Source organism: Pecten maximus, unplaced genomic scaffold, assembly GCF_902652985.1.
Source record: "Pecten maximus unplaced genomic scaffold, xPecMax1.1, whole genome shotgun sequence".
In the NCBI taxonomy this organism is placed as follows: domain Eukaryota; kingdom Metazoa; phylum Mollusca; class Bivalvia; order Pectinida; family Pectinidae; genus Pecten; species Pecten maximus.
The window spans coordinates 3,266-16,866 of NW_022982587.1; the positions used below are offsets into that span (position 1 = coordinate 3,266).

The window sequence follows — 13,601 nt, forward strand, 5'->3', positions numbered from 1 at the left end:
TATTGATAACCGAGATATTATTTATCCAAAAAAGCTTATCTAGCCAAAAATCAATATTCTATTATGTATAACCCCTCACTAAGTCAAAAGTGTCTATTATAAGTAGATCTGGTGTTGGGGCGGGGGGCGCCAGAGCCAATTAAGTTATATATAAACTCCCCACATAGGTATTAAAATCATGCTATCTTGATCTTGTGCACATGACCAAGTAGGCTAAAACCGTTTCAATCATCAAATATAAAATCTTACCTAAAACCGTTTCAATTAGACAATATCAGTGACAGTAAAAGTAATTTATAAATAATTCTCGCAGATATCCATATATCAATTCTCGCAGATATGCATATTTCAAATTTCCCAATATCTTAGTCACAGCAAATTTATTTAATCTTGCTTGTAACAAGCATTTTCATTGGCATTCAAATCTATGTCATCACCCCATAATGTAACAAGCATTTTCATTGGCTTTCAAATCTATGTCATCACCCCATAATGTCATATAACAAGAGTTGTCAGAAGACAACATAGTTCTCTGAGCGGTTGAAAATTTGGAATTATATTTTTCAAAGTACATTAAATGTCACAGTCAAAGTCCCCAGATCTGTATACATGTAGTACCAATGGAAAAATCTCGTCACAAAGAACGAAAGCAACGATGGAGGCATAAATAGCAATAGCTTCGCGTCGGCGAGTTAAAAAATGAAGTCTCTATTTGTAACATCACTTTTGATTAGCTGATACAGCGGCGTAATAATTTCTAAGAGAAAAGAGTCCATTACTTCAAGTAGATTTTCACAGGGACTGCGTACAGTAGATTAGATTATAAGAATTAATTCTTATAACTTGAATATAGTTTTTATGTTCTGGAGCTACAACACATAGAGAAGCGCTATTTCCTAGTGTGGCATATTCTTCGAGTCTATGACTTAAAATCGTTGTACTCTCAGGAATAAAATTCTTTTGTGACAAAAAATGACTAGTCACGGGAATTAATTTTAATGCTATAGCCGCCATATTTATCCAGGCTTTATATGGTAATAAGCCTATCCATGTCTATCTAAACAGTTCCGTAAAATTATCAACAAAATTATGCTTCAATTTCCTGTTTTAAGCCCATCTTCTATACAATAGACCTTCGATTTCCCATACAGTAGTGTAAGACAAACATTGGACCTTTTTTGATACCTGGGCAATATTATTTTTCTGAAATACATGTCAGCACTGTCCTGTAAGTTATTTTGATTAAATCCCTGCAAGTGGCGATACAGAAATCAACTAGGATCTATATATATATGTATATAATTATGTTTAAATAAATTTAAACAACCCTTAGGAAACAGTCAATACAGCCATGATATCTTTACTACACCACGTACGATGTCTTCCTCTCAACAACCTTAGCACCACACACACCAAAGGATATATATATATATAGCTATCACAATTTATTAGGTATACATACTTAATAAAATAGATTTTGTGACAAAGCAAACAAATGCTGTATTTTACAATTGATTGCATAACCCAAAATACTTCAACATTAGATTTTCATCATCATTCTCCCCGAAAAGAACAATTATCAATACCGTAATTTCATAACTAAATATAACATATTAACAAAAAATTAACAAAGCTTGCAACCGGAAGAAAAGGACTTGACACAAGCAACATGCATTCCGACCTGAATGTGTAACTACTAACGTAAGGTTTTAATTCTACAAAAACTGGTTTTTCATGGATCAAAATTAAATTGAGGACAAGCCATTATTTACTATAAAATTAATTAACACCATAACAATACCAACATCTTGTGCGCAACATACAGCTTTAAAACACAGGAGACGAAGATATTTTAAAATTGTCCAACTGTCCGTGATCGTTTATGGTGTGAATATCTTCCGTCTCTTCTTCCTCGAAATTTTGAGTCTGTTCATCGTTTGCCTCCAATCTACACACAGCAGAAGAATTCTGGGAATCCTGATCGCGATTTATCACATTATTTTTTGAACGCTTGTCTTTTGATGATGGATGATCTAAATTAACACCACTTGTCTCTTTTGCTTTTGTTCCTTCTTTTGACCTTGACCTTGCAGGTTGATGTTGACCTTGCTTTGTTCTTGACCTCTGACCTTTGTTGCTTACATTTAACACAGCACTTGATGTTAGCTGCTGCTTCTGTAACCGTGACGACTGACGAGTTGACTCTTCGTCTTTGTTGTTCACAGCAGCCGCGGCAACCGCTGCACCAACAGCAGCTGCAGCTTTTGAGGATTTCTGAGGGGCCGTCATTTGACCCCCAATTGGCACTGACATGGAATTTGAGTGTTTGTAGGAGTTCTCTGCTACTTTATTTTTGACAGGTTTTGTCTTTTCCTCGGCTAAAAGTCCACTTACAAATGAGAAATGATCTTTATTACCCGAGTCAGAGTTGGTTTGGTGTTCTAATGTCACTGATGGTATTGTTTGCTTTGACGCTTCTGGGGCGTTCATTTCAGGAAGTGTTAATCGTACAGTTTGACCTTTATGAGGTAATGAAATGACCTCTGACCCCTGAACATGCTCCTGAGTATGTTCCTGCATATCACTTTCTCTCGATTTCAACTCATCGTCTGACTTGGTGTCCATTTCTTCGTGCTCTGTGACTTCTGGTACATCTTCATCTATAAATGCTATGTCATCACTAAGGCGACGGCTGTGAGTGGGAGTTGGCTCGTCAAGCTCTGAGCTGAGACGGCGTGTCAAGGGATGTACTTGATCAGCTTTCGTCTTGGCAGACGACGGTCGTCCTGATGACATATTTGGGTGTAGAGATTTGCTGGTGTCCCTTCGTCTTTGCTCCCCTGAAAAGAAAAAAACGGGTTAAGTAGGTAGGTACAAACAACACATACAAAACTAGAATATCAATGTTTTAATGAATTTATGTCTCCCGTTATCTTTCTTCTAAAGGTCAAGGTTACAGTTACCAGGGATTTTCCTACAATAAAAACAGGGTCCATTAAAAAGGACTCATTCCCCTAAAAAATTTGTCACCGAAAAATTCCCAATTTTGAAGTCACTTCTGAAATTAAGAAAATTTTATCTACAAAGACCTATACTAAGGTACTTTTGAAAAATAAAAAACAGCTCTAGATAACAAAATGAAATAAAAATAAAACATAAGGGCAATATTCGTCAAAGAAAAACTAAAGTTTGTATGAATTTCACTATTTTTTTATTTTTCCCAATGTCACATTTCGTCGCTCAGAAATTCCCAATTCAATGGACCCTGGACCCGGTTGAAAAATTATAGGAAAATCCCTGGTTAACTAACTTAAGCCACTTTACATTGGCTTTGGGTGATGCATCTATGTTTCAAGATTCATCAAGTTATCTTTGATAGTTCGATTGCACAGACTGAAAATTATGCACTTATTTGATAGTTCAACTGCACAGAGAAGGTTTTCCTGAACATTTCGCACTTATTTGACCTTTGATGTTGAGGTCAAGGTCACAATGACCTTATTTAAGATCACTGCACCCAACCTCTGCATGTTTCCAGCTTCTTCAAGACACATTTAATAGCTCATGAATTATGGCCCTGACTTTATATAAAGTGGAAGGAAAATGTAGCAAAATGATTAAATAATTGTGAAATATGCTCTCATCATTCTGTGGTTAATTTACAGAGCTGAGCATGGAACAATGAACCATGAAAGGATTGTCAGTAACTCTACAATTACTGTACAAAGACTCACTACATCAGCTGAAATTTTGTGAGTTTGAGACCCAGTTAGGGCACGAGTCATAAAGTTGTCTTCCCTCGTCAATTGTTTTACTATGTTATAGTATTTCACAAACTGATATTGTAACACACATTTCTTACGTTTCTGTTTGGCTATAGAGATAGCGTCGTCAGAGGAGGCGTTGGTGTTGCCAATTTGAATTGGAGTATGATCATAAGCTGGTGGTGGAGTATTGGAGTGAGCCTTGTTGTTTCTCTCCTTCTCTAGTTTCAGTTCCATCATCTGTCGACGCTCTTTCACCTCCAGTTCCAGTGCATGCAGCTGTCGTTCAGTCTGATCAACTCCTCGAGTCAAATCCTGTAAAATAATAAAACAGTAAGTCAAGACTTCAGGTGTTGGAGAAATCATTCAAACCATATTCTACACAATAAGCACATATGCTCCTAAAATAACACAAAGAAATGTGCTTCTCATATCTCACCATGTTGGATAGAGTTTCTCTAATATCTCACCATGATGGATAGAGTTTCTCTCATATATCACCATGATGGATAGAGTTTCTCTCATATCTCACCATGATGGATAAAGTTTCTCTCATATCTCACGATGATGGATAAAGTTTCTCTCATATCTCACCATGATGGATAGAGTTTCTCTCATATATCACCATGATGGATAGAGTTTCTCTCATATCTCACCATGTTGGATAGAGTTTCTCTCATATCTCACCATGTTGGATAGAGTTTCTCTCATATCTCACCATGATGGATAAAGTTTCTCTCATATCTCACCATGATGGATAGAGTTTCTCTCATATCTCACCATGATGGATAGAGTTTCTCTCATATCTCACCATGATGGACAGAGTTTGCCTATGTCAGAAAAATCTATCAAACAGGACAACTCTCAAAACATTGTCTGCTTGCGTTCACATCTGTCAGTCATCATTGATGGATTCAGGAAAATGTTTTCATAAGAAATTAAGGTTGAGAAAAAAGTTTTTTGTGTTTGCTGTTTCTCTGTCAGTGAAGTAAGCAACCTAATTATATGGACACTTTAATGAAGTCAATCTTTTTTCCATGGAAGAAAGAGGGATGTATGTAAGCAACAAATGTTTCAGGTCAATACATTATGTACATTTATACATTTCCTTAAAGAAAACAAACATTAAAAATGATTTCCAGTTTAAACAATCTGACAGAAAAGCTGTTGCTGTCTACTGAATCTTCATGAAAAGGGAAGTAACTTCTTAAGTTTAATAACAGTTAAGATCATGGCAGATCAGGACAAATTGTATCTGTAGACTTAAAACATCAGACCAATGCATGTGACATACAGTATACAACTTTTCCTGGAAGGTTTCTGACCTTAAGATAGACTAGTACTATCCTATTTGTACTTACCTGTAACTTTTCCTGGAAGGTTTCTGACCTAAGATAGACTAGTACTATCCTATTTGTACTTACCTGTAACTTTTCCTGGAAGGTTTCTGACCTTAAGATAGACTAGTACTATCCTATTTGGACTTACCTGTAACTTTTCCTGGAAGGTTTCTGACCTTAAGATAGACTATTACTATATCCTATTTGGACTTACCTGTAACTTTTCCTGTAAAGACGACCCCAGACTACTGATCTTCTTAACCTCCTGGACTTGTCCGGATTTGTCCAAGATTTCAGGCCTGTTTGAAAAAACACAATTAAATAAAACGTTTCACCATAACATCAGCAAAGTTAAGTCTCCAAGATCCTATCAACTGTGGCTGTGAAAGCTCAGTTTGTTTGAGCATTGGCTTACATAATCTTGGGTGAATATCCAAGGTGTGTGGTTCGAAGCTCACAACCCATCGCATTTTCTGTTTCTCAGGAAGCTGAAAAACGGACCAAACTGTACTGACATGGACACTTTACCATAATAGCTCTGGATAGCATAAAACGGGCTTCTCTTGTTTTGTTCAGTGAGGTAGCCACCAGCTACTACAAGGAGACCCTGCCTCAACGTGGTCCTGGCTGTTCACAGGGTGATAAACCCAATAAACAAACCTATCGATTGTTCACCTTCCGAGTATTACATGCTAGTTTCCTACACTCTCACAAATGAATTACTACAGACAGCTACGATTATCCTCCTTATATAACACAAGGGTATCAAAGTTACCTGGTATACAAAACTGACTTTTTATTAATTTCCAGCTAAATGTGTAAGTGAAGATAAACAAGAGGTCTAAAGGACCTGTATCTCTCAATCAGATATGTTTTTCAATAAACATAGCAAAATGCTCATTTGAATTATATTACATATGTTTTTGTTTTTTTTCTGATTTAGATCCACCTTTTACAACCATGCATTAGACTCAACACTTTTCCTTTATTCAATATCTAGTTTCCTGGTGGAAGATTACTCAAAGTAAATTCAGTCATGAAGCACTCAACTACAATATCAATTATCATGATTTCCTATGTCGCATAGTAACACAAATAAAGAAGGAAGACCAGGCCTCGAACTCACAACCTACAGCACTAATGTCCTAGCCAGAAATACCAACAACTTTCACCACTATGCCACATCCATGTTCTCTTGCTTTCCTATACATATATATATTGGGCTCCACACTTCTGCCTCCATGGAGGATGTAGACTCTAAACTTGTACAAAATTGAGTTCCCTCTATGTAAGGATGCTGCAATCCAAACATTATCAAATTCCTTCACCTCAACAAAAGATCAAGGTTTTGTAAGAGTAATCTCTTTTACCCCAATGTTCGACCAGGTGAGCAAAAAATTTCCAATGTTTTACAGAGAAATCAGACATATTTTATAATACTGCTAACACATGGGATTTAATATGAGACTATAACCAAGGGTACATATACGGTTTTTTGTTTGGTTTGGTTTATTTTTGTTTAACGTCCAATCAACAGCCAGGGTCATTTAAGGATGTGCCTGGTTTTTGAGGTGGAGGAAAGCCGGAGTACCCGGAGAAAAACCATTGGCCTACGGTCAGTACCAGGCAACTGCCCCACGTAGGTTTCGAACTCGCAACCAAGAGATGGAGGGCTAGTGTCAAGTGTCGGGACACCTGATCCACTCGGCCACGGCATATATTATACATATAGGGACTGTCTACACCACTTACTGGAACTGTGAGATGACGGAGGCGTAGATTCCTGACGAAGCCGACGCCGTACAGCTACTGTCTAATTTGTACAAGTTAGTAGTGGTATCCTCTAAGTTAGCAATTGTAACTGGCACTTTGGTCAAATCAGCATCACTGAAAACAGACAGGTAGTCAGCTTAACAGGGACAATATACTAGCTGAAAAACACCACTAAGTTTCCCCATTATAGCCACCATTAGAATTTCATATCGTAGTGTATTTATAATTAAAGGGACATCACGGTAAAAACGTTGTAATTTTCATTGAATGTATGTGTTTTGTTCCTTTCCAGTTATGTTTCTGTGCTCTCCCCAATGTTCACAGTCGATCCTCATGTCCAGCTTGACCACTTGATTTAGTTGGGAATCTCCCTCTAAATTTAGCGCGGAAATTATTTTTAAATCATCACGTAACTGTTTTGAAAACGAGGCAACACAAACACACGATAGTTTACAAGGCGAATTGGATTAGTTGGACAACGATATTATACAGTGGTTTAAATGTTAAATAACACGTTCTGTATATATTCCGGCACATATATTTATGTGTAAATAAGTGTAAACACCGTACCTATAGTATAGTGACAGTAGCGATGTACTGGTACAGACTGTATAAATATTACCGAGTTTGTGTAAATATTACCGAGATTGTCATGACCTACTATCCAGCAATCAAGCAGAATACGAGCAGCGTCCGTATTACTGCTGTTTTCATGTTTGAACTGTATTGTACTGCTTCCCCAGTTTAATTCTAGGATTGTGTTTGACCCATTTTCCAATTATTCTCTTCATTGCGGAAGCTGTTATCGTTTTCAACCGCAGTCGATTCACATTGGAAGCCATTTTTGTTTTCAGGTGTTTTAGTGTGTTGTGCGCATGCGTGTTATCGTATATGTCACAAAATTTGCATATTCAGACTATTGATCAACGAATTGCGATAACCTTTTTATAATTAATAATTGATGTTTTTTATATACATATATCATCAAATTCGAATGGTTATTGTTCATAAGGATATTTTTTTTAAAGATATACCCAATAATATGAAAAAATACAAAATAAAAATTGGTTTTCCGTGATGTCACTTTAAGATCTGAATTTTAATCAGATTGCACTATGTTCACAATAAATTAATTTGACTTTAATTTGATCCGACAGGTAAAATTTCAAATTGCCAATCATTATAGAAATTAAAAGGAAAATGGCTTCGATTCCATATTAATTTAATGAACATTTGAATAAATATTAATGATGTTATTGAAAAAGTTCTTTTTTTTTAAGGATATTACATATTGTCACAACTTCTAGTGTGAGAATAAAATCTTATTATTTTTATCAAAAACACACATCCTTTAATTTATGCTTCATGGTTTTGGTAAAAAAAAAATATTAAAATTTTAAAAACATTATATATTGTTACAACTTGCAGTATGAGAATAAAATTTTATTATTTCTATCATAAAAAGTTCATTTATGCTTTAAGCTTTTTGTAAAATCTACCAAAATTTTGAGAGAAAAAAAAAGAAAAAAAAAACTGGTTACAGTTTACTTACTCTTTGTTGAGTTTGTAGAAACCAAAGTCGAAGTTGTGTGTTGATCTGTTTGGTGTGTTGGAGGATGTACACAGTAGGAAGTAGAAATCCTCCCGACCCTGTGAGGGAAGGGATTTCAGCAGGGTCTGGTGGACGCTCCTCTCTCGCATTGACAGCCGGGACGCTGTATTTCTCCGGGAGTGATACCATCCTACTATACACTGGAAACATCCAATATTCACGATATTGTTAGCATTAGGTTGTCCCTATAGTTATAAATATAGCCTTTGGAAGCACAGAAATTGAAAATGACCTATTTTTCAAAAAATACTTAAAAATATATGGATGAAATCCTATTTAATCTGAAAAGCAAGCAAGAAAATAACTCACTTGAACCCTGTCTGACATTACCAAAGTTAAAATTAAAATAAAACTATTTGTGGACTTTCCTTGTTTATTTAGAAATGACCGATTTCCTTAATAATGAAAAGTTGTAATGTTACAAATACTTAAATACTTCTACTTAGAGACAGTAACAGCCCAACAGACCTTTTCTCCGTGTCTTTTTATCTGCTCTGTGATACATTTTTGTAACTGCTCTTTTCTAGATATATTTGTCTCCCTTTGCAGCTCGTGGCATGAATAAACATCTGAAAAAAAACAAAATAAGTTTTGAAAAAAGTTATATAGCAACATCTTAACATAGGAAACAGACCACACTTTCAGTTATCAAACAAAGGTTATTTTATGTTTTTAAGATTTCCATAAATACATTTGATGCATTTGATGTTAATTTTGTTAAAGTGTCTCATGGTACTGAACAAATTTTGTGAAGAGTTCTACCTATGAGTAATGTTTTTAGAGTGTTCTCACTTTACATGTTTATTCTATACAGTAGACAATTATAGATTTCTGTCTCTGACTAAATGATGAATATATATTTAATTTTAAATTTTATTTCCAATGGTAAAATACTAATATATTGATTTTGATCTACAACTATCCAGGGTTCCAACATTGGTGAGGAATAATCTGATCTGAACAATGACATTACTTAATCAGACCTGTATCAACACTGATGCGACTTTTTCTGTTATAAAGGATTCGTGATCATGACATCATTGACAACTGTTTTTGGTTATATGCTTGGAAAATAGTTATGTTATTAAGATAAGAATGTTCTTGACCTTATGTTGGATATTTTTTGGAGAAACACTTCATGGCCAACAAGACCCCAATCAAACTTATTGTATAACATAATATTATGCACTGTCTATATATTTTATCCAGTAATAATAAGACCAGAGGATAACAACAAAATACTGATAAAGTAGGTGGCCCTAATTCCATGACAATAACTTTATATTTGCATTTTTTGGGGAATTTTTATTGAACCAAATTAGTCATTGGCGGGCTTACTGTCAGGCATGAGTGTATTGCTAGACAAGGTCGAATAATATTATTCTTGCAAAGGGCAATAACTCTAAGTTACTGTCGAATACTTCCAAATTTTCGAACTCATTAAAGATCTTGTTGATATATATGGCTGCATACAAGGTTTCATCAAACTTGGTTGATATTTACTCCAGTCATCATGTTCACAAGGTCCATTTATATTATTTTTACAAAGGGCAATAACTCTGTAAGTTACAGTCGAGTAATTCCCATTTTCAAACTCGTATAAGATCTTGTTGATATATGGCTGTGTACAAAGTTTCCTCAAATTTGGTTAATATTTCCTCTAGTTATCGTGTTCACAAGGTATTGTTGAAGGACGTACACCAAAACATGGCATAAGCTTACATTAGTCCTTTAATTTGGACCAGGTGATCATCATGAGCTATAATAAATGGAGTAATTCAGCTACATGATTTTTCTATACTTACATAGTTTTGTCTCTACCTTGTAGTTGTTGATCTGAGAATCACTAATGGTGTCCTTCACAGAGTGACTTACTTTTCCTATCAGCAGTCCCTCCTGTCAATATAAAACAGATGTTCCCAGTGTATCAAAATATATGATTTGAGGAGTCCTTGGCCTATATATACTACTTAGTCATGCTGATTATATTTACTTACATATACAAGGTATACATAATGAATATATTGTGTAACAGTGGTGACATAATTATGCAAATAACTCTGCCTTCACTAGCAATAAAACCCAGGACCCCTGGCCTAGATCTATATATAATCATGAGGCTCTATATTATTAGTTAGAATTGCTTCTTTGGTTTAGCTGGTTATCACATAAGTGAACATTTGAATTGAAGCTACATGCTTCAATAGTTCAGACACGTATTTCATGAAACAATATAAAACTTAATATACTGCAATTAAATTTTTTTTTATTTTTTATATCAAATGTCGACAATATTGTTTCGATTTTGTAGCTAGATACATATAGCACCACAGCTGTTATTGTGATTGTGTGATTGTTGGCAAAAGTAACTTAATCACAATATAATTGTATTGCTAGAGTTGGCCTTTTTATCATCGATCTGTACTCGGTCCATTATATAGGCCTATATATATATGTAAACAATAAGATCAAACACCGAAATAGCTCGATTTCAAAAACCATCCCAAGTCGTCTTGGATTTTAAATTTGCCGTCGTCCGACATGATGGAAATAACATATATCGTTTGTATTATATCGTTCGCGATAGAGACTTGGATATAGCGTAAGACATGATGAAGGTTCGCTGTGGCCAAGGTGGCATCGGTTTAACAATTGGTCTCTGGCATCACATTACTTGGCCAGCTGAATGGCTGATGACTCAGTCAACTTGTCACTGTCAGAGCTATGCCAGGAATCTAAATTGCGTATATTTGTAAATAGTGTTGACCAACTTGTATTCATACATATATGAAACTTGTTTGTGATGTATAAAAGACAGTGGTATCACTCCACGCATACCTGATCACCAGAACAACGAGTCTGATCGTAAAATAAGGAAGCTAGCACTGGTCCTGAAATTATTGCCGCCATTTTTGTCTCATCCTCTTCATTTTCACTTCCGCTTCCTGTTAGGACGGTCTCTCAGGGGAATGCTACCTATGACGAAACGGGCACACTCACATTAACTATGACTTAAAAAGAAATCTTAGTTAATTAAAATCATTGAAAGTGAAGTAGAATTATTCATTTATTCCCCTTTACAAGACACTGATGTAACGTAAACATAGCACCGGCTAGGGGGCGATACTAAAACTACTCCGAGTGACGGTAATGGCGTGAACCGGATACTAATGTTTTAGGGATAAATACGACAAAGAATTAAGACATTTAAAAAATCTCGTGAGCGCTGTCAGTCGTTCGTTCTGTTTTCCCATATCAAAGGGGGAATTCATCATTTAAAATGTTTGTTAAGATTGGTATTTTCTCGTCTTCTTTTCTTCTTTCCTCATTTCATCCTGACATTGACAGTGACGAAAAAACAGCAACTGTAACTTATATATAAATATATATATAATATTTAAAATTAAAAATTGAATATTCATTGATTAATTTCTCAGAATTTGTGATTTTATACTTACATATCTATATATATAAACTTGAAAATCAGGCATAAGTGACTTGTCGGCCATGTCGTTTTCCCACCAATCTTAACTTTTAAACATGCACAGCTATATAGGGGCCAAAAGAAACCTACATACATGACCTTTAAGAGTCCATTCAATACCGTCAGTAAGAAACTTCATTAGTAAAAAGTTCCAAATGGACGCCTGTCGGCCATTGAATTCAGTCTTTTTTTTTCAGTAAATTTTGCTAATGTAAACATTAAAAAAAAGTTTTCGTCAGAATATCACTTATCGGTCTGGATTGGATATTTTCAAGAATACTACACAGTAATTCCCACCACCACCATTTCTCTAAGTTTTCGAAGATATGACATTACCAGGATTTGAATTAGATGTGTATGGTGAAATAAAATATCATGAAATAAAGAAAGTCCGGGTATTTTTTTTTTTTTTTTTATTCACGAATAACAAAGGTGCTAAAACTTCCGTTAAAATGTAAATCTTATCTATACCATCTTATATTTCAATAAGATCTCTTGTAAGATCGAATTGAAGCATGAAAGGAGTCTTTCCGTGGGTGAAAACGCGGGGTACCCGGAGTAAAACCACGTGTTTCCAATCTGTATCCGTAAAAATTTGTCCGGATGAAAGTGTAGACATGCCTTGCCGTACAGCTACAAGGCTAGTCTACAGTATTGTTTGTAAATGTACGTTCGCGCGCCTGTTACAATTGGTACATCATATAGAAGAATAAGTGGTCCAGACACCGAGACTTGTAAAATACTAGAAAGAAAAGAAAGAAAGAAAGAAAGAAAGAAAGAAATCTCAAAATGTTAAATGATAACAGGTATCTGTCGACACACATTGAATCCATGTTCCACCTATAATGTAAACAAACATTTATTTTGACTAGAAAATAAATTTCATATCGCATTTGATTAATATGATAGCCCAAACATTATTTTAGTGAGTGAAAAACCTATTTACTTTCAAAATATTTTTTGATTTAAACATATTTTATTTGTAATTTACAATTTGTTACAAAGGGATTGGGCACAAGTTTTCCAACTTATATTAAGCCCTCTCCCGATACAATTTTACATTGAGAAACAATTCACATGATGGTAGTTTTATTTACATATTTACAATCTAATTTTATAAGAAATAGAGAGAGAGAGAGAGAGAGAGAGAGAGAGAGAGAGAGAGAGAGAGAGAGAGAGAGAGAGAGAGAGAAGGGGAGGGAGACGGAGAGAAAGGGGAAGAGAGGGGGAGTTGGAGGGGGGAAGGAAGAGAGAGACAGAAAGAGATTTTATAAGATATTGATACAAATAATCTTATATATATGGGATATACATGTATATCTAAATACTTCAAAAAGACAAATAGTTTTGTGGTAGACCTAAGCGGACTCGGGCAACAATCATTTTGGTACACAATTCGACTTTCCTTTCGTTCAAACTTGTCTAATGTCTATGATAATCCATGCCAGTGGTGTCTTCCTCCTTTTCCTTTCTGGTCCTTCATTAAAAATTTCAAAATATTATATATTGCAGATCTTAAATTTATTCAGACCTATATTTTATTTCTTTGAATAACCTGTCATCACCATAGATAAATTCTATATAAAATGTGAAAGTTAAAAAAAAACGTGGAAACAATCTGTTGATTA

The 13,601-nt window shown here is 35.0% G+C and overlaps 1 protein-coding gene across 1 annotated transcript; it reads right to left on the minus strand.

Annotated features, from left to right (window-relative positions):
- Positions 1–1,431: 1,431 nt before the first annotated feature.
- Positions 1,432–11,501, minus strand: LOC117320586 (BRISC complex subunit Abraxas 2-like). The gene is made up of 8 exons (XM_033875142.1): positions 11,328–11,501; positions 10,295–10,385; positions 8,958–9,058; positions 8,430–8,629; positions 6,857–6,991; positions 5,319–5,403; positions 3,863–4,079; positions 1,432–2,840 (listed from the first exon to the last, which is right to left on the minus strand). The coding sequence occupies exons 1-8, from the start codon at positions 11,397–11,399 to the stop codon at positions 1,828–1,830; spliced, it is 1,914 nt and encodes a 637-aa protein (XP_033731033.1). The 5' UTR covers positions 11,400–11,501; the 3' UTR covers positions 1,432–1,827.
- Between the last annotated feature and the right edge of the window lie 2,100 nt (positions 11,502–13,601).

What these genes read in the sequence shown, in the direction of transcription:
- LOC117320586 (XM_033875142.1), bottom strand. Translation starts at nt 11,399, where the DNA reads ATGGCGGCAATAATTTCAGGACCAGTGCTAGCTTCCTTATTTTACGAT. An exon ending in TTCTACAAACTCAACAAAGA is followed by an intron (nt 6,992 to 8,429) that starts GTAAGTAAACTG and finishes GTCTGTTTTCAG; the next exon opens with TGATGCTGATTTGACCAAAG. An exon ending in CTCTATAGCCAAACAGAAAC is followed by an intron (nt 2,841 to 3,862) that starts GTAAGAAATGTG and finishes TTTTCTTTTCAG; the next exon opens with GGGAGCAAAGACGAAGGGAC.